This window comes from Harpia harpyja, unplaced genomic scaffold (assembly GCF_026419915.1).
Source record: "Harpia harpyja isolate bHarHar1 unplaced genomic scaffold, bHarHar1 primary haplotype scaffold_190, whole genome shotgun sequence".
Lineage (NCBI taxonomy): Eukaryota > Metazoa > Chordata > Aves > Accipitriformes > Accipitridae > Harpia > Harpia harpyja.
Genome location: NW_026293211.1, coordinates 143,654 through 167,370, shown reverse-complemented (window position 1 = coordinate 167,370; position 23,717 = coordinate 143,654). Strand labels below are relative to the sequence as shown.

Genomic DNA, 23,717 nt, shown 5'->3' with positions numbered 1-23,717 from the left:
GGCCGTGGTTGGCCGCCCCTGGTTGGCCGACGTCTCCCTTGATTGGACGATGCCCTTGACCTTCAGCCGAGGTCACCACCTTCCCATTGGTGGCGTCTCTTGACCAATGACCACGTCCTGTTGGCCCATGGCCCCGCCCCCTTCTTGTTGGCCAACCTCTCCCGGTTGGCTGATGCCCCACTGAGAGCCAGGTGGTTGCCACACCCCCTCGGGTGGCCTTACCAATGGCTGTTGCCCGTTGACCAGTGGCCCCGCCCCCTTGCCCCACCTCCTCCCGTTGACCAATGAGCCTGTCCTGCTGCCCAATCCCTTCGTTGACCAATTGGCGCCGCCCCCTTGCTGGACCAACGCATCCCATTGGCCAACACCCTGGTTGGCTGCTGACCTCACGCCCTCTGCTCCCATTGGCCGCTGAGCAAGCCTCAGGGACCGCCCCCTGGGGTGGGCGGGGCCTTGCCCATGCGCCTTGGGGGCGGGGCCCGGACGGACCAATAAAAGAGCCCCTTGGGGGGGGCTCGGACTGGACTTAGGAGTCGTGTGTTGTCATTGGGCGGTCAAGGGTCACGTGGGGGGGGTCAAGGGTCACGTGGGGGGTCGTGTGTCGTCATCGGGGGTCAAAGGTCACGTCGGGGGTCGCCAGGGGGGTCACGGTGGGGTCAGAGGTGACGCAGGGCCCCGCCGGCCGTCATTGGCTGCCTCCGCGGAGGTCACAGCCCGCGGGGGCGTGGCCAGCGCTCCCCTCCCTCCGCTTCAGCCAATCACCGGGCGCCCGCCCAACTCCCGCCTCCTTCCGGCCAATCGGATCCGCCCGGTAACCGTTCTTCCCCTCCCCTCCCCCCCCCCCCAACTCTCCTCCCCCCCAGCCAATCCCTCGGCGGCTCACCCACGTGACGGGGCGGCGTCCAATCCCCGCTGGCCACGCCCAATTGCCCCTCCCTAAGCCCCGCCCCTTCCGGGCGCGCGGCGGACGTAAACAAGCGGCGGCGGACGGAGGGTGGGGGGAGGGGAGAGAGTTGGGGGAGGGGGGAGGGGGACAAAAGGGAGGGGGAGGGGGGGGCGTCACCCGATTGGTCAGCGCCGGGGTAAGGAGGGGGCTCCTGATTGGTGGGAGCGGAGAGGGGTGGCGGTGGGGAAACCCCCTTTCCTCGGGGGGCGGCGCCTCTGATTGGCTGAAAGGGGGGTTGGGGGGGGAGGGGCGGGGGGGGAGGGGCGGTCGCCATGGCAACGTGGGGGGAGGGTCCCTGACGCCCCTCCCCCCTCCCCCCCAGGTTTTTTTTTTTTTTTTTTTTCTTTTTCTTTTTTTAATGGGATCCCACAGCAGCGCGGGGGGGGGGAGGGGCGGGCGGCCCCTCCCCCCGCCTCGGGGTGACCCCGGGGGGGCCGAGGAAGAGGAAGAGGAAGAGGAGGAAGAGGAAGAGGAAGAGGAAGAGGAAGAGGAAGAAGACGTCGACCTGGCCCAGGTCCTGGCCTTCCTTCTGCGCAGGTAACGGGGGGGGGGCGGGTTATGGGGTGCCCCATAGCGGGAGGGGGGGTGCGCTATGGGGCGAGTTATGGGGTGCTGGGGCGCCCTATAGGGGTTATGGGGCGCCCTATAGCAGTGGGGGCCCTGTGGGGTGCCCTATAGGGGTTATGGGGTGCGCTATGGGGCGACTTATGGGGCACTAAGGTCCCCTATGGGGTGTTGGGGTGCGCTATGGGGCAACTTATGGGGTGTTGGGGTGTGCTATGGGGTGACTTATGGGGCTGGGGTGCTGCGGGGGGTTATGGGGTGCTCTGTGGGGCACTGGGGTGCGCTGTGGGGCGGCTTATGGGGTGCTGGGGTGCGCTATAGGGGTTATGGGGCGCCCTATAGCAGTGGGGGCCCTGTGGGGTGCCCTATAGGGGTTATGGGGTGCGCTATGGGGCGACTTATGGGGCACTAAGGTCTCCTATGGGGTTATGGGGTACGCTATGGGGCACGCTATGGGGCGACTTATGGGGTGTTGGGGTCCCCTATGGAGTGTTGGGGTGCACTATGGGGCGACTTATGGGGTGTTGGGGTGCCCTATGGAGTGTTGGGGTGTGCTATGGGGCGACTTATGGGGCACTGGGGTGCTGCAGGGGGTTATGGGGTGCTCTGTGGGGCACTGGGGTGCGCTATGGGGCGAGTTATGGGGCACTAGGGTCCGCTATGGGGTGTTGGGGTGCCCTATGGGGCAACTTATGGGGCGCTGGGGTGCTGCAGGGGGTTATGGGGCACTGGGGTGCGCTATGGGGCGACTTATGGGTCACCCTCGAGCGCTATGGGGTGCCCTATAGATCCCGCCCCACCCCAGCCCCACCCTGAAGGGCGTCCCCTACTGGTCCCGCCCCTCCAGGAGCCAGGCGGGGCTGGCGCGGGGGAGGGGCCAAGATCCCCCCGACTCCGACGAGGAACCCTGGGATGGGGGAGGGGACGAGGCAGACCCCCCCCCAGGTAGGTGGGGGGAGGGGTTGGGGGGCAGGGGACCCCGCCCCCAATGGATCATGTGACACACCCCCACCCCAATTTAAGCCCCGCCTCCCCCCGACACCCGGATCCTGGACGGCCACGAATTGAAATCGCAGCTGGAATTGGCCGTGGGGCGGGGAGGAGGGGTCGGCCCCACGGAGGAGAACTTGCCCCGCCTCCTCCGTCAGGTGTGGGGCAGGTTGTGGGGCTGGGGGCAGGGGGGGATTCTGTGGGGCTGGGACGGGGATTCTGTGGGGCTGGGAGGGATTCTGTGGGGCTGGGAGGGGATTCTGTGGGGCTGGGAGGGATTCTATGGGGCTGGGACGGGGATTCTGTGGGGCTGGGAGGGGATTCTGTGGGGCTGGGAGGGATTCTATGGGGCTGGGAGGGGATTCTATGGGGCTGGGGGGGATTCTATGGGGCTGGGAGGGGATTCTGTGGGGCTGGGAGGGGATTCTATGGGGCTGGGAGGGGATTCTGTGGGGCTGGGAGGGGATTCTATGGGGCTGGGAGGGATTCTGTGGGGCTGGGAGGGGATTCTGTGGGGCTGGGAGGGATTCTATGGGGCTGGGAGGGGATTCTATGGGGCTGGGGGGGATTCTATGGGGCTGGGAGGGGATTCTGTGGGGCTGGGAGGGGATTCTATGGGGCTGGGGGGGATTCTATGGGGCTGGGAGGGGATTCTGTGGGGCTGGGAGGGGATTCTATGGGGCTGGGAGGGGATTCTGTGGGGCTGGGAGGGGATTCTATGGGGCTGGGAGGGATTCTATGGGGCTGGGAGGGGATTCTGTGGGGCTGGGAGGGATTCTATGGGGCTGGGAGGGGATTCTGTGGGGCTGGGAGGGGATTCTATGGGGCTGGGGGGGATTCTATGGGGCTGGGGGATTCTATGGGGCTGGGAGGGATGCTGTGGGTCTGAGGGTTATGCTATGGGTCTGGGGCAGTTTCTATGGGTCTAAGGGTGTTTCTATGGGGCTGGGGCAGTTTCTGTGGGGCTGGGGGTGTTGCTATGGGTCTAAGGGAGTTTCTATGGGGCTGGGACAGTTTCTATGGGTGTGAGGGTGTTTCTATGGGGCTGGGGCAGTTTCTATGGGTCTAAGGATGTTGCTATGGGTCTGGGGCAGTTTCTATGGGGCTGGGGCAGTTTCTATGGGTCTAAGGGTGTTGCTATGGGTCTGGGGGTGTTTCTATCAGTCTAAGGATGTTTGTATGGGGCTGGGGCAGTTTCTATGGGTCTGGGGGTGTTTCTATGGGTCCGGGGGTGTTGCTATGGGTCTGGGGCAGTTTCTATGGGTCTGGGGGTGTTTCTATGGGTCCGGGGGTGTTGCTATGGGTCCGGGGCAGTTTCTATGGGTCCAAAATAATTCTCTGGGTCCCACCCGCGCCCCCCATCGCCCCCCCAGCGCGAGTGGGGCCGGTGCCGCAACGGCAGCTTCTCCCCGGGCGAGAAATCCCGCTTGGGCTCCCAGTAAGTGCCGAGAATCGGAATTTTTTTTTTTTTTTTAGGGGGTGGATATGTGGGGCGGGGCGCCCCGCCTCCTCCTCTAACCCCGCCCCCTTTCCGCCCCCCAAGTTTCCTCCCCAATCACGTGACCTTCACCGACTCGTACCCCCAAAAAGCGTTCTGCGGGCTCTTCTCCGACGACGGCTCCCTCTTCGTCTCCGCCTGCCAAGGTACTTATGGGGCGGGGAGGAGGAGCCAGAAAAACCTGCGGGGCGAGGAAGGCCACGCCCCACCCTTTGACTCCTCCCCCCCAGACCACACCCTGCGGCTCTACGAGTGCCGGGGGGAGGGGCTGCGCCTCTTCCGAGCGGCTCGGGGCCGCGACGTGGGCTGGAGCATCCTCGACGTCGTCTTCACCCCCGACGCCGCCCACTGCCTCTACTCCAGCTGGTCCGACTATGGTGAGGGGCGTGGCTTGGGGCGTGGCTTGGGGCGTGGCCAGACGCTGGGGGGCGTGGTCACGCCATGGGGTGGGGTCTAAGGGGGTTGGGGTGGAGCTTGACCCCTCCCAGTGCCTTTATTGCAGTGGGTCTGGCAGCAAAAAAATGGGTCGGGGGGCGTGGCTTGGGGCCTGGGGGCGTGGCTTGGGGTATGTGGGCGTGGCAAGACTCTAGGGGGCGTGGTCACGCCATGGGGGTGGAGCCTAAGGGGGTTGGAGCGGAGCTCGACCCTCCCCAGTGCCTTTATCGCAGGGGGGCTGACAGCAGGGAATGGGTCAGGGGGCGTGGCTTGGGGCCTAGGGGCGTGGTAAGGCCATAGGGGGCGTGGTAACGCCATGGGGGTGGAGCCTAAGGGGGTTGGGGCAGAGCTTGACCCCTCCCAGTGCCTTTATTGCAGTGGGTGTGGCAGCAGGGAATGGCTCAGGGGCGTGGCTTATGGCCTAGGGGTGTGGCCAGGACATAGGGGCGTGGTCACGCCATGGGGGTGGAGCCTAAGGGGGGGTGGGGTGGAGCCTGACCCCCCTCCAGTGCCTCTATTCCAACTGGTCTGACTATGGTAACCAGTACAGGGGGCGTGGTTTGGGGCCTGGGGGCGTGGTCAGACCCTAGGGGCGGAGTGTGGCCAATGGAGGTGGAGCTTAAGCTATAGGGGCGGAGCCTGGCACACCCACCCCCCCCCGCGCCTCTATTGCAGCAGATCTGGCAGCAGGGAATGGGCCTGAGGGGCGTGGCTTAGAGACCGGGGGCGTGGTTTGGGCTCTGTGGGCGTGGCCTGTTGGCGTGGGCGGGGCTTGGCTCAAAGGGGTGGAGCTTGCACTGCAGGGGGCGGAGCTTTAGTGTGCCCCCCCCCTTCCCCTCAGTCTGCTTGTGCTGAGGTGGGGCCGGGTGGGGGCGTGGCTTAAGCTGGGCGTGGCCTGATGAGGACACGCCCTGACGAAGACACGCCCTCTTTTTTCGGCCCCGCCCAGTCCACGTGTACGACATCTACGGGGACGGGGACAATCACACGGCCCTCGACCTGCGGTGGGTGTGGGGCAGGCTATGGGGCGGGGGGGCGGGGCCATTGGAGAGCTATGGGGCAGGCTATGGGGCAGGGGGCACAGTCGTTGGAAATCTATGGGGCAGGCTATGGGGTCTATGGGGCAGGTTGGGGTTCTATGGGGCAGGATGGGGGTCTGTGGAGATCTATGGGGCAGGTTATGGTCTCTATGGGGCAGGCTATGGGGTCTGTGGGGCAGGAGGGCGGGGCCATTGGAGATCTATGGGGCAGGTTGTGGGGTCTATGGGGCAGGTTGTCTCTATGGGGCAGGTTGGGGTCTATGGGGCAGGTTGGGGGTCTTTAGAGATCTATGGGGCAGGTTCTGTTGTCTATGGGGCAGGCTATGGGGCCTATGGGGCAGGAGGTCAGGGTTGTTGGAGATCTATGGGGCAGGCTAGGGGGTCTATGGGGCAGGTTGAAGGAGATGTAGGTCCTCGCCGTGGGTCCCAGCCCCACGGTGCCCCGCCCCTTTTCCCCATCTCTCCCCCCTCCCCAGGCCGGAGGAACGTCGCTTCGCCGTCTTCTCATTGGCCGTGGGGCCGGATGGGCGGGAGGTGGTGGGCGGAGCCAATGACGGCTGCCTCTACATCTACGACCGGGAGGTCCAACGCCGCGTCCTACGGGTCAGCCCCACGGCAGGGGCGGGGCGGGCCGCACCCCTCCCCGTGGGGTTTGGGGAGGGCGGGGTCATGTGGGGCGGCCCCATAGATCGTTGGGGGGTGGGGTTGGGTCTGGGGAGGGGGGTCAGGGGCGCGCTATGGGGCTGAAGGTGACGCTATGGGGCTCAAGACCACGCTATGGGGCTCAAGGCCACCCTATGGGCGTCAAGGCCACGCTATGGGGCTCAAGACCCCGCTATGGGGCTCAAGGCCACGCTATGGGTCTCAAGACCACCCCATGGGCGTCAACACCACCCTATGGGTCTCAAGACCCTTCTATGGGGCTGAAGGACACGCTATGGGGCTCAAGACCCCACTATGGGGCTGAAGGCCGCCCTATGGGCGTCAAGACCCTGCTATGGGTCTCAAGACCCCGCTATGGGTCTCAAGAGCCCGCTATGGGGCTGAAGGACACCCTATGGGTCTCAAGACCCCGCTATGGGGCTGAAGGCCACCCCATGGGTCTCAAGACTCCGCTATGGGTCTCAAGAGCCCGCTATGGGGCTGAAGGACACCCTATGGGTCTCAAGAGCCCGCTATGGGGCTGAAGGCCTTTCTATGGGGCTGAAGGCCACTCTATGGGTCTCAAGGCCACCCTATGGGGCTCAAGACCCTGCTATGGGGCTGAAGGCCACCCCATGGGGCTCAAGACCACGCTATGGGGCTGAAGACCTTTCTATGGGGCTGAAGGCCACCCTATGGGTCTCAAGACCCCGCTGTGGGGCTGAAGACCTTTCTATGGGGCTGAAGGCCACCCTATGGGTCTCAAGCCCCGCCCCCGGGTTCCGACACCACCCTACAGCCCCCAAATCCACCCCCCCGGCCCCTCCCTCCCCGAACGTCTCCCTACCTCCGTGGGCCGCCCTTGCCCCCGCCCTTCCCTTGCCCCCCGCCCTTCCCTTGCCCCCGCCCTTCCCTTGACCCCGCCCCTTCCCTTGACCCCGCCCCCAGGTGGAGGCCCACGAGGACGACGTCAACGCGGTGGCGCTGGGGGACGCGGGGGGGCAGCTCCTGCTGTCGGGGGGCGACGACGGCGTTTGCCGGGCGTGGGACCGGCGGTGCCTGGGGGAGGGGCGGCCCCGCCCCGTCGGCCTATTGGCCGGCCACCGCGACGGCATCACCTTCCTCCACCCCCGGGTGGGTGGGAGTGGGAGGGGCTTGGGGGGGGCGGGACTGGGAGGGAGTGGGGAGGGGGCTGGGGTCAACTGGGAGGGAATGGGAAGGGGCTGGGGTAAACTGGGAGGGAGCCGGGGTCAACTGGGAGGGAGTGGGAAGGGGCTGGGGTCAACTGGGAGGGAGTGGGAGGGAATGGGAAGGGGCTGGGGTCAACTGGGAGGGAGTGGGAGGGAATGGGAAGGGGCTGGGGTCAACTGGGAGGGAGCTGGGGTCAACTGGGAGGGAGTGGGAGGGAATGGGAAGGGGCTGGGGTCAACTGGGAGGGAGCTGGGGTCAACTGGGAGGGAGTGGGAGGGAATGGGAAGGGGCTGGGGTCAACTGGGAGGGAGCTGGGGTCAACTGGGAGGGAGTGGGAGGGAATGGGAAGGGGCTGGGGTCAACTGGGAGGGAGTGGGAGGGAATGGGAAGGGGCTGGGGTCAACTGGGAGGGAGTGGGAGGGAATGGGAAGGGTCTGGGGTCAACTGGGAGGGAGCTGGGGTCAACTGGGAGGGAATGGGAAGGGGCTGGGGTCAACTGGGAGGGAGTGGGAGGGAATGGGAAGGGGCTGGGGTCAACTGGGAGGGAGTGGGAGGGAATGGGAAGGGGCTGGGGTCAACTGGGAGGGAGCTGGGGTCAACTGGGAGGGAGTGGGAGGGAATGGGAAGGGGCTGGGGTCAACTGGGAGGGAGCTGGGGTCAACTGGGAGGGAGTGGGAGGGAATGGGAAGGGGCTGGGGTCAACTGGGAGGGAGCTGGGGTCAACTGGGAGGGAGTGGGAGGGAATGGGAAGGGGCTGGGGTCAACTGGGAGGGAGTGGGAGGGAATGGGAAGGGGCTGGGGTCAACTGGGAGGGAGCTGGGGTCAACTGGGAGGGAGTGGGAGGGAATGGGAAGGGGCTGGGGTCAACTGGGAGGGAGTGGGAGGGAATGGGAAGGGGCTGGGGTCAACTGGGGGGGAGTGGGAAGGGTCTGGGGTCAACTGGGAGGGAGTTGGGGTCAACTGGGAGGGAGTGGGAGGTAATGGGAAGGGGCTGGGGTCAACTGGGAGGGAGCTGGGGTCAACTGGGAGGGAATGGGAAGGGGCTGGGGGGAGCTGGGGTCAACTGGGAGGGACTGGGAGGGAGTGGGAAGGGTCTGGGGTCAACTGGGAGAGACTGGGAGGGAGTGGGAAGGGTCTGGGATCAACTGGGGGGGAGGGGGAAGGTGCTGGGGTCAACTGGGAGGGAGTGGGAAGGGTCTGGGGTCAAGTGGGGGGGAGGTGGGGTCAACTGGAAGGGACTGGGGTCAACTGGGAGGGAGTGGGAAGGGTCTGGGGTCAACTAGGGTCAACTGGGAAGAGTCTGGGGTCAACTGGGATGCCCTTATGGTGCAACTGGTCAAACTGGGAACCTCTCCTAAAGCCCTGGTGATGCTGTGGGTGGTACTGGGAGCACTGGGAAGGGTCTTTGGGTCAACTGGGGTCAACTGGGATGACCTTTTGGTGCAACTGGTCAAACTGGGAAGCTCTCCTAAAGCCCTGGAGATGCCGTGGGTGGTACTGGGAGCACTGGGAAGGGTCTTTGGGTTAATTTGGGTCAACAAGGGTCAACTGGGATGCCCTTACAGTGCAACTGGTCAAACTGGGAACCTCCCCAAAAGCCCTGGAGATGCTGTGGGTGGTACTGGGGGCACTGGGAAGGGTCTTTGGGTCAACTGGGGTCAACTGGGATGCCCTTACAGTGCAACTGGTCAAACTGGGAACCTCCCCAAAAGCCCTGGAGATGCTGTGGGTGGTACTGGGGGCACTGGGAAGGGTCTTTGGGTCAACTGGGGTCAACTGGGATGACGTTATGGTGCAACTGGTCAAACTGGGAAGCTCTCCTAAAGCCCTGGAGATGCTGTGGGTGGTACTGGGAGCACTGGGAAGGGTCTTTGGGTCAACTGGGGTCAACTGGGATGCCCTTCCGGTGCAACTGGTCAAACTGGGAACCTCCCCAAAAGCCCTGGAGATGCCGTGGGTGGTACTGGGAGCACTGGGAAGGGTCTTTGGGTCAATTTGGGTCAACAAGGGTCAACTGGGATGACCTTTTGGTGCAACTGGTCAAACTGGGAACCTCTCCTAAAGCCCTGGAGATGCTGTGGGTGGTACTGGGAGCACTGGGAAGGGTCTTTGGGTCAACTTGGGTCAACTGGGATGACCTTTTGGTGCAACTGGTCAAACTGGGAACCTCCCCAAAAGCCCTGGAGATGCCGTGGGTGGTACTGGGAGCACTGGGAAGGGTCTTTGGGTCAACTGGGGTCAACTGGGGTCAACTGGGATGACGTTATGGTGCAACTGGTCAAACTGGGAACCTCCCCAAAAGCCCTGGAGACGCCGTTGGCGGCACCGGGGAGCCTCAAATCCCAAACCGTCGCTCTGCCCCGCCCCCCCCGGGGCCTCGCCCTTGCCCCCTTGACCTTAACCCCGCCCCCTCCGTGACCTTTGACCTTTTAGGGGGACGGCCGTTACCTGGTGTCCAACTCCAAGGACCAGACGGCCAAACTTTGGGACCTGCGCCGCCCCGCCGGCCCCGGCGGATTGGCCGCCGCCCGCCGCGCCGTCGCCCGTCAAAGCTGGGACTACCGGTGGCAGAGGGCGCCCAGGCGGGGTAAGGGGGCGGGGCCACGGCCTTAATTAAGGCGGCCTGCCCTTAATTAGGGCTGGGGCAGGCGAGGGCGGGGGGGAGGAGTGAAGGTGTGTCGGGGGAGGGGGAGGGCATCCTGGGGGGTAATTAAGGTCGCCCCGGGGTAATTAGAGATATGCGTGGGGTAATTAGGTCCAATGCTGGGTTAATTAGGCGCAGCCTGGGTTGATTAGACCCAATCCGGGTTCATTAGACCCATCCGTGGGGTAATTAGACTTATTCTTGGGTTAATTAGATCCACATCATGTAAATTAGACCCAACCCGGGTTAATTAGACCCATCCTTGGGGTAATTAGACCCATCCTTGGGATAATTAGACTTATTCTTGGGTTAATTAGACCCACATCACATAAATTAGACCCAACCTGGGTTAATTAGACCCATCCTTGGGGTAATTAGACTTATTCGGTTAATTAGATCCACATCATGTAAATTAGGCCCAACCCGGGTTAATTAAACCCATCCTTGGGGTAATTAGACCCACCCCTGGGCTGATTAGACCCATTCTTGGGTTAATTAGACCTACCCCGGGTTAATTAGACCCATTGTTGGGGTAATTAGACTTATTCTTTGGTTAATTAGACCCACATCACATAAATTAGACCCAACCTGGGTAAATTAGACCCACCCCTGGGCTGATTAGACGCATTCTTGGCTTAATTAAACCCAACCCGGGTTAATTAGACCCATCCTTGGGGTGATAAGACCCATCCTTGGGGTAATTAGACTTATTCTTGGGTCAATTAGACCCACATCACATAAATTAAACCCATTCTTGGGTTAATTAGACCCATCGATGGGGTAATTAGACACATCCATGGGGTAATTAGACCCACCCTGGGCTGATTAGACCCATCCTTGGGTTAATTAGACCCAACCCAGATTAATTAGACCCACCCCTGGGCTGATTAGACCCACTCTTGGGTTAATTAGACCCACCCCGGGTTAATTAGACCCATCCTTGGGGTAATGAGACCCATTCTTGGGGTAATTAGACCCACATTGCATAAATTAGACCCACCCGAGGTTAATTAGACCTGCTCTTGGGGTAATTAGGCCCAGTCTTGGGGTAATTAGACCCATGTCTTGTTAATTAGACCCACCCCGTGCTAATTAGACCCTCCCTTGGGGTAATTAGCCCCACCCCAGGTTAATTAGACCCACCATGGGTTAATTAGCCCCACTGTGGGTTAATTAGGCCTGTCCTTGGGTTAATTAGGCCTGTCCTTGGGGTAATTAAGCCCAGTCTTGGGGTAATTCGACCCATGTCTCGTTAATTAGACCCACCCCGCGCTAATTAGACCCTCCCTTGGGGTAATTAGCCCCACCCCAGGTTAATTAGACCCACCATGGGTTAATTGGCCCCACCGCGGGTTAATTAGGCCTGTCCTTGGGTTAATTACGCCTGTCCTTGGGGTAATTAAGCCCAGTCTTGGGGTAATTCGACCCATGTCTCGTTAATTAGACCCACCCCGCGCTAATTAGACCCACCCTCGGGGTAATTAGCCCCACCCCAGGTTAATTAGCCCCACCCCCGCCGCCGTGGCAACGAGGCGGGGGGGGGGGCGTGTCCGCGGGCCGGTCGCTATGGCGACGGGGAGGGGGCGTGGCCAGCGGGGCGGCGGTCGCTCTGGTGACGGTGGGCGTGTCCTCCCCTCCCCCTCCCGCCGTAGCCATGGCGACGGCGCCGTTGCCGGGCGACAGCTCGCTGATGACGTACCGGGGTCACGCGGTGCTGCACACGCTCCTGCGCTGCCGCCTGTCCCCGCCCCGCGGCGGGGGCGGGGCCTACCTGGGCACGGGCTGCGCCTCGGGGGCGGTGCTGGGTGAGGGGGGCGTGGCCTCGGCGGGGGGGGGCGGGGGTTGAAGGACGGGGCGCCGCGGGGTAAAGGGGGCGGGGGTTGGGGCGGGGGCGGGGCTTGGGGTGGGGGCGGGGTTTGGGGTGGGGGCGGGGATGGAGGTGGGGGCGGTTTGGGGTGGGGGCGTGGTTTGGGGGTGGGGGCGTGGATTGAGGTGGGTGTGGTTTGGGGTGGGGGCGTGGTTTGGGGGTGGGGGCGTGGGTTGAGGAGGTGGGTGTGGTTTGGGGTGGGGGTGTGGGTTGGGGTGGGGGCGCGGGTTGGAGGGTGGGGGCGTGGGTTGAGGAGGTGGGTGTGGTTTGGGGTGGGGGGCGTGGTTTGGGGGTGGGGGCGTGGATTGAGGAGGTGGGTGTGGTTTGGGGTGGGGGCGTGGTTGGGGTGGGGGCGTGGGTTGGAGGGTAGGGGCGTGGTTTGGGGTGGGGGCGTGGCTTGGAGGGTGGGGAGTGGGTGGGGTGGAGGGCGTGGTTTGGAGGTCGGGGGCGTGGATTGGGAGGTGGGTGTGGCTTGGAGGGTGGGGGCGTGGCTTGGAGGGTGGGGGGCGTGGGTTGAAGGGCGGGGGCGTGGCTTTTTAGGGAGGCGGGCGGGGGGTTGAGGGGTGGTGGGCGTGCCCAGGGGTGGTTTTGGGGAGGTGGGCGTGGCTTGAGGGGTGGTGGGCGTGGCTTAAAGGCAGTCCCGAAATGGGGGGGGCCACAGCTTAAGGTCAGGGGGCGTGGATTATAGCGGTGGGCGTGTCTTGGGTTGAAGGGGCGTGACTTGCCGACCGTGGGCGTGCCCCCCGCTGAGTAGGCGTGGTCGAGTGGGCGTGGCCTCTGCCGAGTGGGCGTGGCCAGAGGTGGGGCGGTCACCCCTCCTCGTGGGGGGGGTGTTTTGTGGAGGAGGGAGGCGTGGCTTGGCGGCGGTGGGCGTGGCCTGACCCCCACCCCTCCCACCTCGGCAGTATACGACGTGCTGACTGGCCGGGCGGTGCGGCGGCTGGCCAATCACGGGGCCTGCGTGCGGGACGTCTGCTGGCACCCCCACGAGGGGACGCTGGCCAGCGCCTCGGTGGGCGGGGCTTGAGGGGGCGGGGCTTGAGGGGGGAAGGGGTGGGGCGCTGTGGGGCTGGGGAGGGTCTCTATGGGGCTGGAAGGGTTCGCTGTGGGGCTGGGGGTTCGCTATGGGGCTGGGGGAGTTGCTATGGGGCTGGGGGTTTTCTATGGGGCTGGGGGGTCACTATGGGGCTGGAGGGGTTTGCTATGGGGCTGGAGGGCTTCGCTGTGGGGCTGGGGAGGGTCTCTATGGGGCTGGGGGAGTTACTGTGGGGCTGGAGGCGTTCGCTGTGGGGTGGGGGGCATCTCTGTGGGGCTGGGGGAGTTGCTATGGGGCTGAAGGGACTTTCTATGGGGCTGGAGGGGATCGCTATGGGGCTGGGGAAGGTCTCTATAGGGCTGGGGGAGTTGCTATGGGGCTGGAGGCGTTCACTGTGGGGCTGGGTTAGTCGCTATGGGGCCGGAGGGGTTTTCTGTGGGGTTGGAGGGATTTGCTATGGGGCTGGGGAGGGTCTCTGTGGGGCCGGGGGAGTTGCTATGGGGCTGGAGGCATTTGCTATGGGGCTGGGTTAGTTGTTATGGTGCTGAAGGGGTTTTCTATGGGGCTGGAGGAGTTTGCTGTGGGTCTGGGGGGTCTCTATGGGTCTGGGGGGGTTGCTATGGGTCTGGGTGAGTCGCTATGGGGCTGGAGGGGTTTTCCATGGGGCTGGAGGGGTTCGCTATGGGGCTGGCTCAGTCTCTGTGGGGCTGGGTTGGTCCCTATGGGGTGGGATGTGTTTGCTATGGGTCTGGGAGGGGTTTCTATGGGGCTAGAGGGGTTTGCTATGGGGCTGGGTTAGTCTCTGTGGGTCTGGGGCATTCGCTATGGGGCTGGGTGAGTCGCTATGGGGCTGAAGGGGTTTTCTATGGGGCTGGAGGGGTTTGCTATGGGGCTGGGTTAGTTGCTATGGGGCCGGAGGGGTTTTCTATGGGGCTAGAGGGGTGCGCTATGGGGCTGGGTGAGTCGCTATGGGGCTGAAGGTGTTTTCTATGGGGCTGGAGGGATTTGCTATGGGGCTGGCTCAGTCTCTATGGGTCTGGGGGGGTTTGCTATGGGTCTGAGTCAGTATCTGTGGGGCTAGAGGGATTTGCTATGGGGCTGGGTGAGACGCTATGGGGCTGAAGGGGTTTTCTATGGGGCTGGAGGAGTTTGCTATGGGGCTGGGGAGGGCCTCTATGGGGTGAGATGGGCTCGCTATGTGTCTGAATCAGTATTTTTGGGTCTGGGGGGGTTCGCTATGGGTCTGGGGGGGTTTCTATGGGGCTAGAGGGGTTTGCTATGGGGCTGGGTGAGTTGGTATGGGGCTGAAGGGGTTTTCCATGGGGCTGAAGGAGTTCGCTATGGGTCTGGGTTAGTCTCTGTGGGTCTGGGGCGTTCGCTATGGGGCTGGGTGAGTCGCTATGGGGCTGGAGGGGTTTGCTATGGGGCTGGGGAGGGCCTCTGTGGGGTGGGATGGGCTCGCTATGGGCCTGAGTCAGTATTTATGGGTTGGGGGGGGTTCGCTATGGGGCTGGCTCAGTCCCTGTGGGGCTGGATGGGTTCGCTATGGGTGTGGGTCAGTACCTATGGGGCTAGAGACGTTCGCTATGGGGCTGGGTGAGTCGCTATGGGGCTGGAGGGGTTTTCTATGGGGCTGGAGGGGTTCGCTATGGGTCTGAGTCAGTATTTATGGGTCGGGGGGGGTTCGCTATGGGGCCGGCTCAGTCCCTATGGGGCTGGGTCGGTCCCTATGGGGCTGAATGGGTTTGCTATGGGTCTGGGTCGGTATCTATGGGTCTGGGGGGGTTCGCTATGGGGCTGGCTGACCCCCCCTTCCCCCCCCCCCCGCAGTGGGACGGCACCATCCGCCTGTGGGATTACCAGGATCCGCAGGCCGAGGACACGGGGGGGGACACGCGCCCCCCAAGCCCCTGCCCCACAGAGCCCTAGCCCCACGGCGACGTCACCCGACTCCCCCCCAATAAACCCGCTGCGACCCCCAAGTACCGCCTGGGGGGGATTATTATGGGATGGGGGGGGACGGACGGACACACGGCCGGCCGGCCACGTCCCCTTGCCGCCGTGGGGGCGGGGGGGGGGGGGGACCCGAAGTCGTAAATGGGATTTTTTTTTTTTTTTTTGCCCCACATCTCCCGCCCCACATCTCCCGCCCCACATCTCCCGCCCCACATCCGTCCCCGTCCGTCCGTCCGTCCCCCCCTCGTGACCCCCCCCGTGTCCTCCCCGTGTCCTTGTCCCCTCCCCACCACCTGTCCGTCCCCCCCCCCACAACCGCCATCGTCCCCGCACGCCGTGGGGCTGGGCGGCCATGGGGTGGTGTGGGGCAGCCATCCAGGCCTTAAGCCGTGGGGCGGCGGCCGTTTTGGGGTCGCCGGCTTTTCCCCGGGCCCACGCTTTGGCGTTGGCCGTACTTGTGGGGCTGGGCCCCCTCCTGAAGGCGAGGGCCGACCCCCACAGCCTGTTGGCTTCGCCCCATAACCTGCTGGAGGCGTGAGTGGGGCTGGTTGTGGGGCTGGGGGGGAGTTGTGGGGCTGGGGGGATTGTAGGGCTGGGGGGGGTTATGGGGCTGGGGGGTTATGGGGCTGGGGGGATTTGTGGGGCTGGAGGTGGTTATGGGGCTGGGGGGATTTGTGGGGCTGGAGGTGGTTATGGGGCTGGGGGGTTATGGGGCTGGGGGGATTTGTGGGGCTGGAGGTGGTTATGGGGCTGGGGGTGGTTGTGGGGCTGGGGGGGAGTTGTGGGGCTGGGGGGATTGTGGGGCTGGAGGGAGTTATGGGGCTGGGGGGGAGTTGTGGGGCTGGAGGTGGTTATGGGGCTGGGGGGTGTGGGGCTTGGGCAGCTATGGGGCTGGGGGGGTGGTGAGGTTAGAGGGGTGGTTGTGGGGCTGGGGGGGGTGTGGGGCTGGGGGAGCTATGGGTTGGGGGGTGGTTGTGGGGCTGGGGGTGGTTATGGGGCTGGGGGGGGAGTTGTGGGGTGGGGGGGGTGGTTGTGGGTCTGGAGGTGGTTATGGGGCTGGGGGGGGTGGGGCCTGGGCAGCTATGGGGCTGGGGGGTGGTGGGGTTAGAGGGGTGGTTGTGGGGCTGGGGGAGCTATGGGTTGGGGGGTGGTTGTGGGGCTGGGGGGTGGTTATGGGGCTGGGGGCTGATGGGGTTCGGGGGGGTGGTTATGGGGCTGGGGGGGGTGGGCATTGGGGGAGTTATGGGGCTGGGGGGTGGTTGTGGGTCTGGAGATAGTTATGGGGCTGGGGGTCTGGGGGGAGTTATGGGGCTGGGGGGGTGATGGGGTTGGGGGGGTGGTTGTGGGGCTGGAGGTGGTTATGGGGCTGGGGGGTGTGGGGCTTGGGCAGCTATGGGGCTGGGGGGGTTGTGAGGCTTGAGGGGAGTTATGGGGCTGGGGGGGTGGGGTTAGAGGGGTGGTTGTGGGGCTGGAGGTGGTTATGGGGCTGGGGGAGCTATGGGGCTGGGGTGCTATAGGGCTGGGAGGGAGCTATGGGGCTAGAGGGGCTGGTTATGGGGCTGGGGGGCTTGTGGGGCTGGCAGAGTTGTGGGGCTGGGGAGGATGGGGGTGTGTGGGGCTGGGGGAATCTATGGGGCTGGTGGAGCTATGGGGCTGGGGGAGCTATGGGTTGGGGGGGTAGTTATGGGGTTGTGGGGCTGGCAGAGCTGTGGGGCTGGGGAGGATGGGGTTGTGGGGCTGGGGAAGTGTGGGGCTAGGGGAAGCTATGGGGCTGGTGGAGCTATGGGGCTGGGGGGAGCTATGGGTTGGGGGGTGGTTATGGGGCTGGGGGGGTTGTGGGGCTGGCAGAGATGTGGGGCTGGGGGGTATAGGGCTGGGAGGGGGCTATGGGGTTGGGGGGGTGGTTATGGGGCTCAGGATTGTGGGGCTGGGGGGTGCTTGTGGGTCTGGCGGAGCTATGGGGCTGGGGGAGTGGTATAGGGCTTGGGGGGGCTATGGGTCTAGGGGGTTGGTTATGGGGCTGCAGGTGGTTATGGGGCTGGGGTGTGGGGGGCCAGGGGGACCTGTGGGGCTGGGGAGGATGGGGGTGTGTGTGGGGCTGGGGGGTGCTGTGGGGCTGGCGGAGCTATGGGGCTGGGGGGTTGTATAGGGCTGGGGGGGGCTGTGGGGTTGGGGCGGTGGTTATGGGGCTGGAGGTGGTTATGGGGCTGGCGGAGCTATGGGGCTGGGGAGGATAGGAGTTATAGGGCTGGGAGGGGGCTATAGGGTTGGGGGGTTGGTTATGGGGCTGGGGGAGCTATGGGGCTGGGGGGGCTATAGGGTTGGGGGGTGGTTGTGGGGCTGGAGGTCGTTATGGGGCTGGGTGGTTGTGGGGCTGGGGCGAGCTATGGGGCCGGGGAGGATGAGGGGGGGTGGGGCTGGGGGGTGCCGTGGGGCTGGCGGAGCTATGGGGCAGAGGGACGGTATAGGGCTGGGGGGCTAAGAGGTTGGGGGTGGTTATGGGGCTGGAGGTGGTTGTTATGGGGCTGGGGCGGTTGTGGGGCTGGTGGGGACATGGGGCTGGGGGGAGCTATGGGGCAGCTATGGGATGGGGGGTGGCTGTGGGGCTGGTGGAGCTATGGGGCTGGGGGGCCTGGGGGGTTAGGGGAGTGGCTATGGGGCTGGAGGTGGTTGTGGGGCTGGGGAGGTTGTGGGGCTGGGGGGTGCTGTGGGGCTGGGGGGGCTATGGGGTTAGGGGAAGTGGTTATGGGGCTGGAGGAGCTGTGGGGCTGGGGAGGATGGGGGTTATAGGGCTGGGAGGGGGCTATGGGGCTAGAGGGAGTGGTTATGGGGCTGGGGGACTTGTGGGGCTGGCAGAGTTATGGGGCTGGGGAGGATGGAGGGGTGTGTGGGGCTGGGGGAAGCTATGGGGCTGGTGGAGCTATGGGGCTGGGAGGGGGCTATGGGGCTAGAGAGAGTGGTTATGGGGCTGGAGGTGGTTATGGGGCTGGGGAGGATGGGGGTTATAGGGCTGGGAGGGGGCTATGGGGCCGGGGGAGTGGTTATGGGGCTGCAGGTGGTTATGGGGCTGGGGGACTTATGGGGCTGGCAGAGTTATGGGGCTGGGGAGGATGGAGGGGGGTGTGGGGCTAAGGGAAGCTATGGGGCTGGGGGAGCTATGGGGCTGGGAGGGGGCTATGGGGCTAGAGAGAGTGGTTATGGGGCTGGTGGAGCTATGGGGCTGGTGGAGCTATGGGGCTGGGAGGGGGCTATGGGGCTAGGGGGAGTGGTTATGGGTCTGGAGGTGGTTATGGGGCTGGGGGTGCTGTGGGGCTGGCTGAGCTATGGGGCTGGGGGTCTCTATAGGGCTGGGAGGGGGCTATGGAGTTAGGGGCTGGGTTGTGGGTCTGGAGATGGTTATGGGGCTGGGGGGGGGTTGTGGGCCCCAGGCATCCTGGCCCCGCCCCCCCAGGCCCCGCCCCCGCCCCATACATCCCCTCCCCGCCCCCCAACCAGGCGCCTGGTGGCCTCGGCCGGCGGTTGGACGACCTTGTTGTTGGGTGCCCTCTTAGTGGCCGCTTTGCCCCTCGCCCGTCCGGGCGTGGCCGCCCTTCTCCGCGCCGTTGGGCGCTGGGCGGTGGGCGTGGCCCTGGCTCGCTCCGCCCCTCGTTTCTTCGCCGCCTTAGAAGCCGCCACCGGCCGTTGTTTGAGCCCCGTGGCCGGCGGGATCCTCCTTCTGCCCCACGGCGACCCACGGAGCTGTCGGGCCGAGGGACATCGGTGGGAGGGGTTCGGGGCCTCCCCCCAAGCTTTCGCCTTGGTTCATTGCGGCTTGGGATTGGCCGAAGAAGCCGGGGCTTTGGGGCGGATCCTCTACCCGCCCTGGCGAAGGAGATGGGGGCGGGAAGGACCTCGCCGGGCGGGGTGGGGCCGGGAGGAACCTCAGCGAATGGGGTGGAGCGGTGAAGAACGTCAATGGATGGGGTGGGGCCGCGAAGGAGCTCAACGAATGGGGTGGGGCCCTGAGGGAGCTCAACGAATGGGGTGGGGCCATGAAGAACCTCAAGAGGTGGGATGGAAGGGTGAAGGACCTCAATGGACGGGGTGGGGCCGTGAAGGAGCTCAGCGAATGGGGTGGGGCCGTGAAGGAACTCAGCGAATGGGGTGGGGCCATGAAGGAGCTCAGCGAATGGGGTGGGGCCGTGAAGGTGCTCAGCGAATGGGGTGGGGCCGTGAAGAAGGTCAAGAGGCGGGATGGAAGGGTGAAGAACCTCAACGGGTGAGATGGAGCCACGAAGAACCCGAACGGATGGGGCGGAGCCACGAAGGACCTCAGCGAATGGGGTGGGGCCACGAAGAACCTCAACGAATGGGGTGGGGCCACGAAGAACCTCAACGAATGGGGTGGGGCCACGAAGAACCTCAACGTCCGGGTTGGGAGACCCATGAAGGACCTTGGCGTCCGGGCTGGGAAGTCCCCGCCCCCTCCTCCCCTGGGAGGAGCCAGTCATTCTGGCATTGGTTGCTACGAGCTCTCCGATTGGGTGGTTTGACCTTGGGGGCGACCCCAGCGTCTGGGTGGAGCCAGGCATCCGGCTGGCCGCCATCTTCCATGGGGCCACCGTTCTCCATGGGGCCGCCGTCATCTATGGGGCCACCGTCATCTATGGGGCAGCCTTCGTCTATGGGGCAGCCTTCATCTATGGGGCAGCCTTTGTCTATGGGGCGACCTTCGTCTATGGGGCGGCCTTCATCTATGGGGCAGCCTTCATCTATGGGGCAGCCTTCGTCTATGGGGCGACCTTCGTCTATGGGGCGGCCTTCATCTATGGGGCAGCCTTCATCTATGGGGCAGCCTTCGTCTATGGGGGAGCCTTCGTCTATGGGGCGACCTTCGTCTATGGGGCCACCATCGCCCATGAGGTCACCATCGCCCATGAGGTCACCATCGCCCATGAGGTCATCACCGCCCCCGGAGCCGCCGTCACCTGGTTGGACCCAACCGGCCCCATGGGCTTCTGGGTGGCCGGAGGATGAAGATGCCGCGGAGGAAGGACCCAGGCGGCCGGGCACCGCCCTCTGCCTCCTCTTCCTCCTCAACGTCGCCCTGGTGCTGGTGTGGCAAGCCTTATTGGCCGTCACCTTGGCCTACCGTCACGATTGGCCGCGCAACGCCGCCGGCGCCGCCTTGGGTTGGGCCGCTTGGGTCGTCACCTATCGCTTCTGGTACCGTTACCCGTGTTCTCCTGGGCCACCGGGGTTGGGGCTTCCATCGGCATGAAGGACCCAAGGGGCCGGGGGGCGATCCAGATGTCCGGGAAGGTTCTAGATGTCCTGGAGAACCTCAACTGTCTTGGAGAACCTCAACCGTCTTGGAGAACCCAACCATCTTGGAGAACCTAACCCGGCTTGGAGAAGCCAACCATCTTGGAGAACCTCAACCGTCTTGGAGAACCCAACCGTCTTGGAGAACCTCAACCATCTTGGAGAACCTCAACCGTCTTGGAGAACCCAACCGTCTTGGAGAACCCAACCGTCTTGGAGAACCTCAACCATCTTGGAGAACCTCAACCGTCTTGGAGAACTCAACCGTCTTGGAGAACCTCAACCGCCTTGGAGAACCTCAACCGTCTTGGAGAACTCAACCGTCTTGGAGAACCTCAACCGTCTTGGAGAACTCAACCGTCTTGGAGAACCTCAACCGTCTTGGAGAACTCAACCGTCTTGGAGAACCTCAACCGTCTTGGAGAACTCAACCGTCTTGGAGAACCTCAACCGTCTTGGAGAACTCAACCGTCTTGGAGAACCCAACCGTCTTGGAGAACCTCAACCGTCTTGGAGAACCCCAACCATCTTGGAGAACCTCAACCGTCCAGGAGAACCTCAAGTGTCCCGAAGGTCCATGTGCCCATGGTGGGAGGGGTCATATAGGGGGATGATGGGGTTTGGGGGTGGGGACTGAGGTGTCCAGGAAGGTTCTAGATGTCCAGGAGAACCCAACCATCTTGGAGAACCTCAAGAGTCCAAGAGGAGCCATTTTGGGACAAATTGGGCTAGAAATCGGGGGGGTTCCCCCTTTTTTGGGGGGTGTTTGAGGTCATTGAGGTCCCGGCCAATCAGGGGAGGGCAAGGGGGGGGAGGTCCAAGGCGCTGCCATTGGCTGAGGGAGCGGGAGGCGGGGTGAGGGCGGCGGCCAATGAGGTGAGAGGTGGAGGAAGTGGGCGGTCTGGTGCCACCTGGGTGACCCCGTTGACCCCCCAATGGGAGCCAGGCGTTGGGGTTTGCCCCTCCCCCTCCCTGATTTTGGGGGTGGGGGAGGGGAAATCTGACCGTTGCGGGGGGGGGGGTGGTAAAATTGGGTCGAAACCCGCAAGTTTTGGGGGCCGGGCGGTGACGGGATTGAGCGGCCCGCGCGGAAAGGGGCAAAAAAGGGCGTTTTGCATAAAAAAGCAGAAAACGGTGGTTTTCAGTACGGGGGAGGGGATCTTTTGGGGGCGTGAAGAGGCAAATTGGGGGATTTTCCCAAAAAATAAGGTTTTGGGTTTTTTTTTTAATATGTAGAAATGGCGGGTTTTGCACAACAGGCAATTTTTGCCCAAAAGTGAAGATTTTTGGACAGAAAAGTCAAGATTTTTGGATAGAAAAGTCAAGATTTTGGAGGACAAAATTCAAGATTTTGGGGGGTGAAATTCAAGATTTTGGGACAAAAAGGTCAAGATTTTGGGGGCACAAACGTCAAGATTTGGGACCACAGAAGTCAAGATTTTGGGGGCATGAAAGTGAAGATTTTTGAGTACAGAAGTGAAGATTTTTGGAGCACAAAAATGAAGATTGTTTTTGGGTGCAAAAGTCAAGATTTTTGGGTGCAAAATTCAAGATTTTGGGGGCAGAAAAGTGAAGATTTTTGAGTACAGAGGTGAAGATTTTTGGAGGACAATAATGAAGATTTTTTTGGGTGCAAAAGTCAAGATTTTTGGGTGCAAGAGTCAAGATTGCTGGAGCACAAAAGCCAAGATTTTGGGGGCAGAAAAGTGAAGATTTTTGAGTACAGAAGTGAAGATTTTTGGAGCACAAAAATCAAGGCTTTGGGGCGCAGAAGTCAAGATTTTGGGGCAAAAAAGTCAAGATTTGTGAATTGCGGTTGGAGCTCTCTCCAAAAAAAGGCAGGTTTGGGGCAGGCAAGGGGAGGTTTTGTGCCAAATTTCATGTTTTTGGGCAAAAATCCACTGGTTTTCCCTTTTCGCGGAAAAAAAAAGGGGACTTTGGGTTTGGCAGTGAAGGTGGAAATGGGGTTTTTTTGCAGCAAAGTGCCTGGTTTGGGGGGAAAAAAGGAGATTTGGGGGGCTAAAATGATGATAAAGGAAGAAAATGTAGTTTTTTTCCCATAAAATGTGTGCGTTTGCTATAAAATGTGTGTTTTTGCCATAAAATGTGTGGTTTTGCCGTAAAATGTGTGTTTTTGCTGTAAAATGTGTGGTTTTGCTGTAAAATGTGTATTTTTGCCATAAAAATGTGTGGGGTTTGTGATAAAATGTGTGGTTTGGCGATAAAGTGCTTCTTTTTGTGCCGTAAAATGGGGGGTTTGCACCTAAAATGCTTTTTTTTTTGCCATAAAATAAGGGGGTTTTTGCCATAGAACGAGGGGGAAATTTGCTAGAAAATGCGGAATTTTTGCCATAAAATTAGGGGTTTTTTTCCCATAAAATGGAAGGGGTTTTTTTCATAAAATGTGGGTCTTTTTTACCGTAAAATCAAGTTTTTTTCCCTTTAAATGAGGGCTTTCTTTTTGTCACAAAATGGAGGGATTTTACCAAAAAAAGAGGATTTTTTTGGCCATAAATTTGGGTGGGGTTTTGCCATAAAATGAGGGCTTTTTACCTTAAAATGAGGACTGCTTTATGATAAAATGAGTTGTTTGTTATTTTTTTAATAAAATGAGGGATTTTTAAACATAAAATGAGGGGATTTTACCTTAAAATGAGGGTTTTTTTTACCACAGAATGAGGGTGGTTTTGCCTTAAAATGAGGATTTAATTTTTTGCCTTAAAACAAGGATTATTTTGCCATAAAATGCTGCTTTTGCTGTGTTTATTTTTGCCATAAAATGAGGGTTTTTTTCCATAAAATGATTTTTTTTTCCATAAAATGAGGGTTTTTTTCCATAAAATGATTTTTTTTCCATAAAATGAGGGTTTTTTTTCATAAAATGAAGTTTTTTTCCATAAAATGAGAAGGTTTTTTCATAAAATGAAGGTTTTTTTTCCATAAAATGATTTTTTTTTTTCATAAAATGAGGGGGGTTTAAACATAAAAGGGGGGTGGGGTGGTCCATAAAATGAGGGTTTTTTTCCATAAAATGAGATTTTTTTTCCATAAAATGATTGGGTTTTCCATAAAATGAGGGGGTTTTTACCATAACATGAGTCTTTTTTCTGTAAAATGAGTTTTTTTACCCTAAAATGAGGGCATTTTTTACCATAAATGAGGGCTTTTTTCTGTAAAATGAGATTTTTTTACCATAAAATGAGAGGCTTTCACCATAAAATGAGTTTTTTTCCATAAAGTAAATTTTTTTTCCATAAAATGAGGGGTTTTTTTCATAAAATGAGGGGTTTTTTTCATAAAATGAGGGGGAGGGTTTATCATAAAATGAGGTTTTTTTCCATAAAATGAGGCATTTTTCCCTAAAGTGAGGGCGTTTTTTACCATAAATTGAGGGGTTTTTTAACCATAAAACGAATTTTTTTAGCATAAAATGAGCATTTATTTACCTTAAAATGAGGGCTTTTTTTACCAAAAAAATGATAGTTTTTTTACCATAAAATGAGTTTTTTTTCAATAAAATGAGGGGAGGTTTCCATAAGAAGAAGGTTTTTTTCCATAAAATGAGGGGGTTTTTCCGTAAAATGAGATTTTTTACCATAGAAAG

At 61.2% G+C, this 23,717-nt stretch overlaps 3 protein-coding genes across 3 annotated transcripts; all 3 read left to right on the top strand.

Moving 5' to 3' along the window:
• Window positions 1-1,279: 1,279 nt before the first annotated feature.
• DCAF11 (DDB1 and CUL4 associated factor 11) lies at window positions 1,280-14,830 on the top strand. Its single transcript, XM_052779566.1, has 13 exons — window positions 1,280-1,483; window positions 2,358-2,455; window positions 2,534-2,658; window positions 3,874-3,938; window positions 4,044-4,144; window positions 4,229-4,375; window positions 5,383-5,437; window positions 5,950-6,076; window positions 7,064-7,249; window positions 9,740-9,893; window positions 11,603-11,755; window positions 12,723-12,829; window positions 14,684-14,830. The coding sequence occupies exons 1-13, from the start codon at window positions 1,305-1,307 to the stop codon at window positions 14,780-14,782; spliced, it is 1,596 nt and encodes a 531-aa protein (XP_052635526.1). The 5' UTR covers window positions 1,280-1,304; the 3' UTR covers window positions 14,783-14,830.
• A 323-nt stretch (window positions 14,831-15,153) lies between these two features.
• LOC128138271 (collagen alpha-2(IV) chain-like) lies at window positions 15,154-20,183 on the top strand. The gene is made up of 2 exons (XM_052779564.1): window positions 15,154-15,343; window positions 18,305-20,183. Exons 1-2 carry the CDS (start codon window positions 15,162-15,164, stop codon window positions 20,067-20,069), a joined length of 1,947 nt encoding a protein of 648 aa, XP_052635524.1. The 5' UTR covers window positions 15,154-15,161; the 3' UTR covers window positions 20,070-20,183.
• On the top strand, window positions 20,118-22,339 carry LOC128138269 (uncharacterized). The gene is made up of 2 exons (XM_052779562.1): window positions 20,118-20,670; window positions 20,785-22,339. The coding sequence occupies exons 1-2, from the start codon at window positions 20,118-20,120 to the stop codon at window positions 20,970-20,972; spliced, it is 741 nt and encodes a 246-aa protein (XP_052635522.1). The 3' UTR covers window positions 20,973-22,339.
• The last annotated feature ends 1,378 nt before the right edge of the window (window positions 22,340-23,717 follow it).

Excerpts from the sequence above, each read along its gene's own strand:
- LOC128138269 (XM_052779562.1), top strand. The coding sequence starts at position 20,118 with ATGTCCTGGAGAACCTCAACTGTCTTGGAGAACCTCAACCGTCTTGGA. Across the intron at positions 20,671-20,784 it reads CCTCAACCGTCCAGGAGAAC|CCAACCATCTTGGAGAACCT; the intron begins CTCAAGTGTCCC and ends GTCCAGGAGAAC.
- DCAF11 (XM_052779566.1), top strand. The coding sequence starts at position 1,305 with ATGGGATCCCACAGCAGCGCGGGGGGGGGGAGGGGCGGGCGGCCCCTC. Across the intron at positions 1,484-2,357 it reads CTGGCCTTCCTTCTGCGCAG|GAGCCAGGCGGGGCTGGCGC; the intron begins GTAACGGGGGGG and ends CCGCCCCTCCAG. Across the intron at positions 4,376-5,382 it reads CTCCAGCTGGTCCGACTATG|TCCACGTGTACGACATCTAC; the intron begins GTGAGGGGCGTG and ends GGCCCCGCCCAG.
- LOC128138271 (XM_052779564.1), top strand. The coding sequence starts at position 15,162 with ATGGGGTGGTGTGGGGCAGCCATCCAGGCCTTAAGCCGTGGGGCGGCG. Across the intron at positions 15,344-18,304 it reads CCCCATAACCTGCTGGAGGC|GCGCCTGGTGGCCTCGGCCG; the intron begins GTGAGTGGGGCT and ends CCCCCCAACCAG.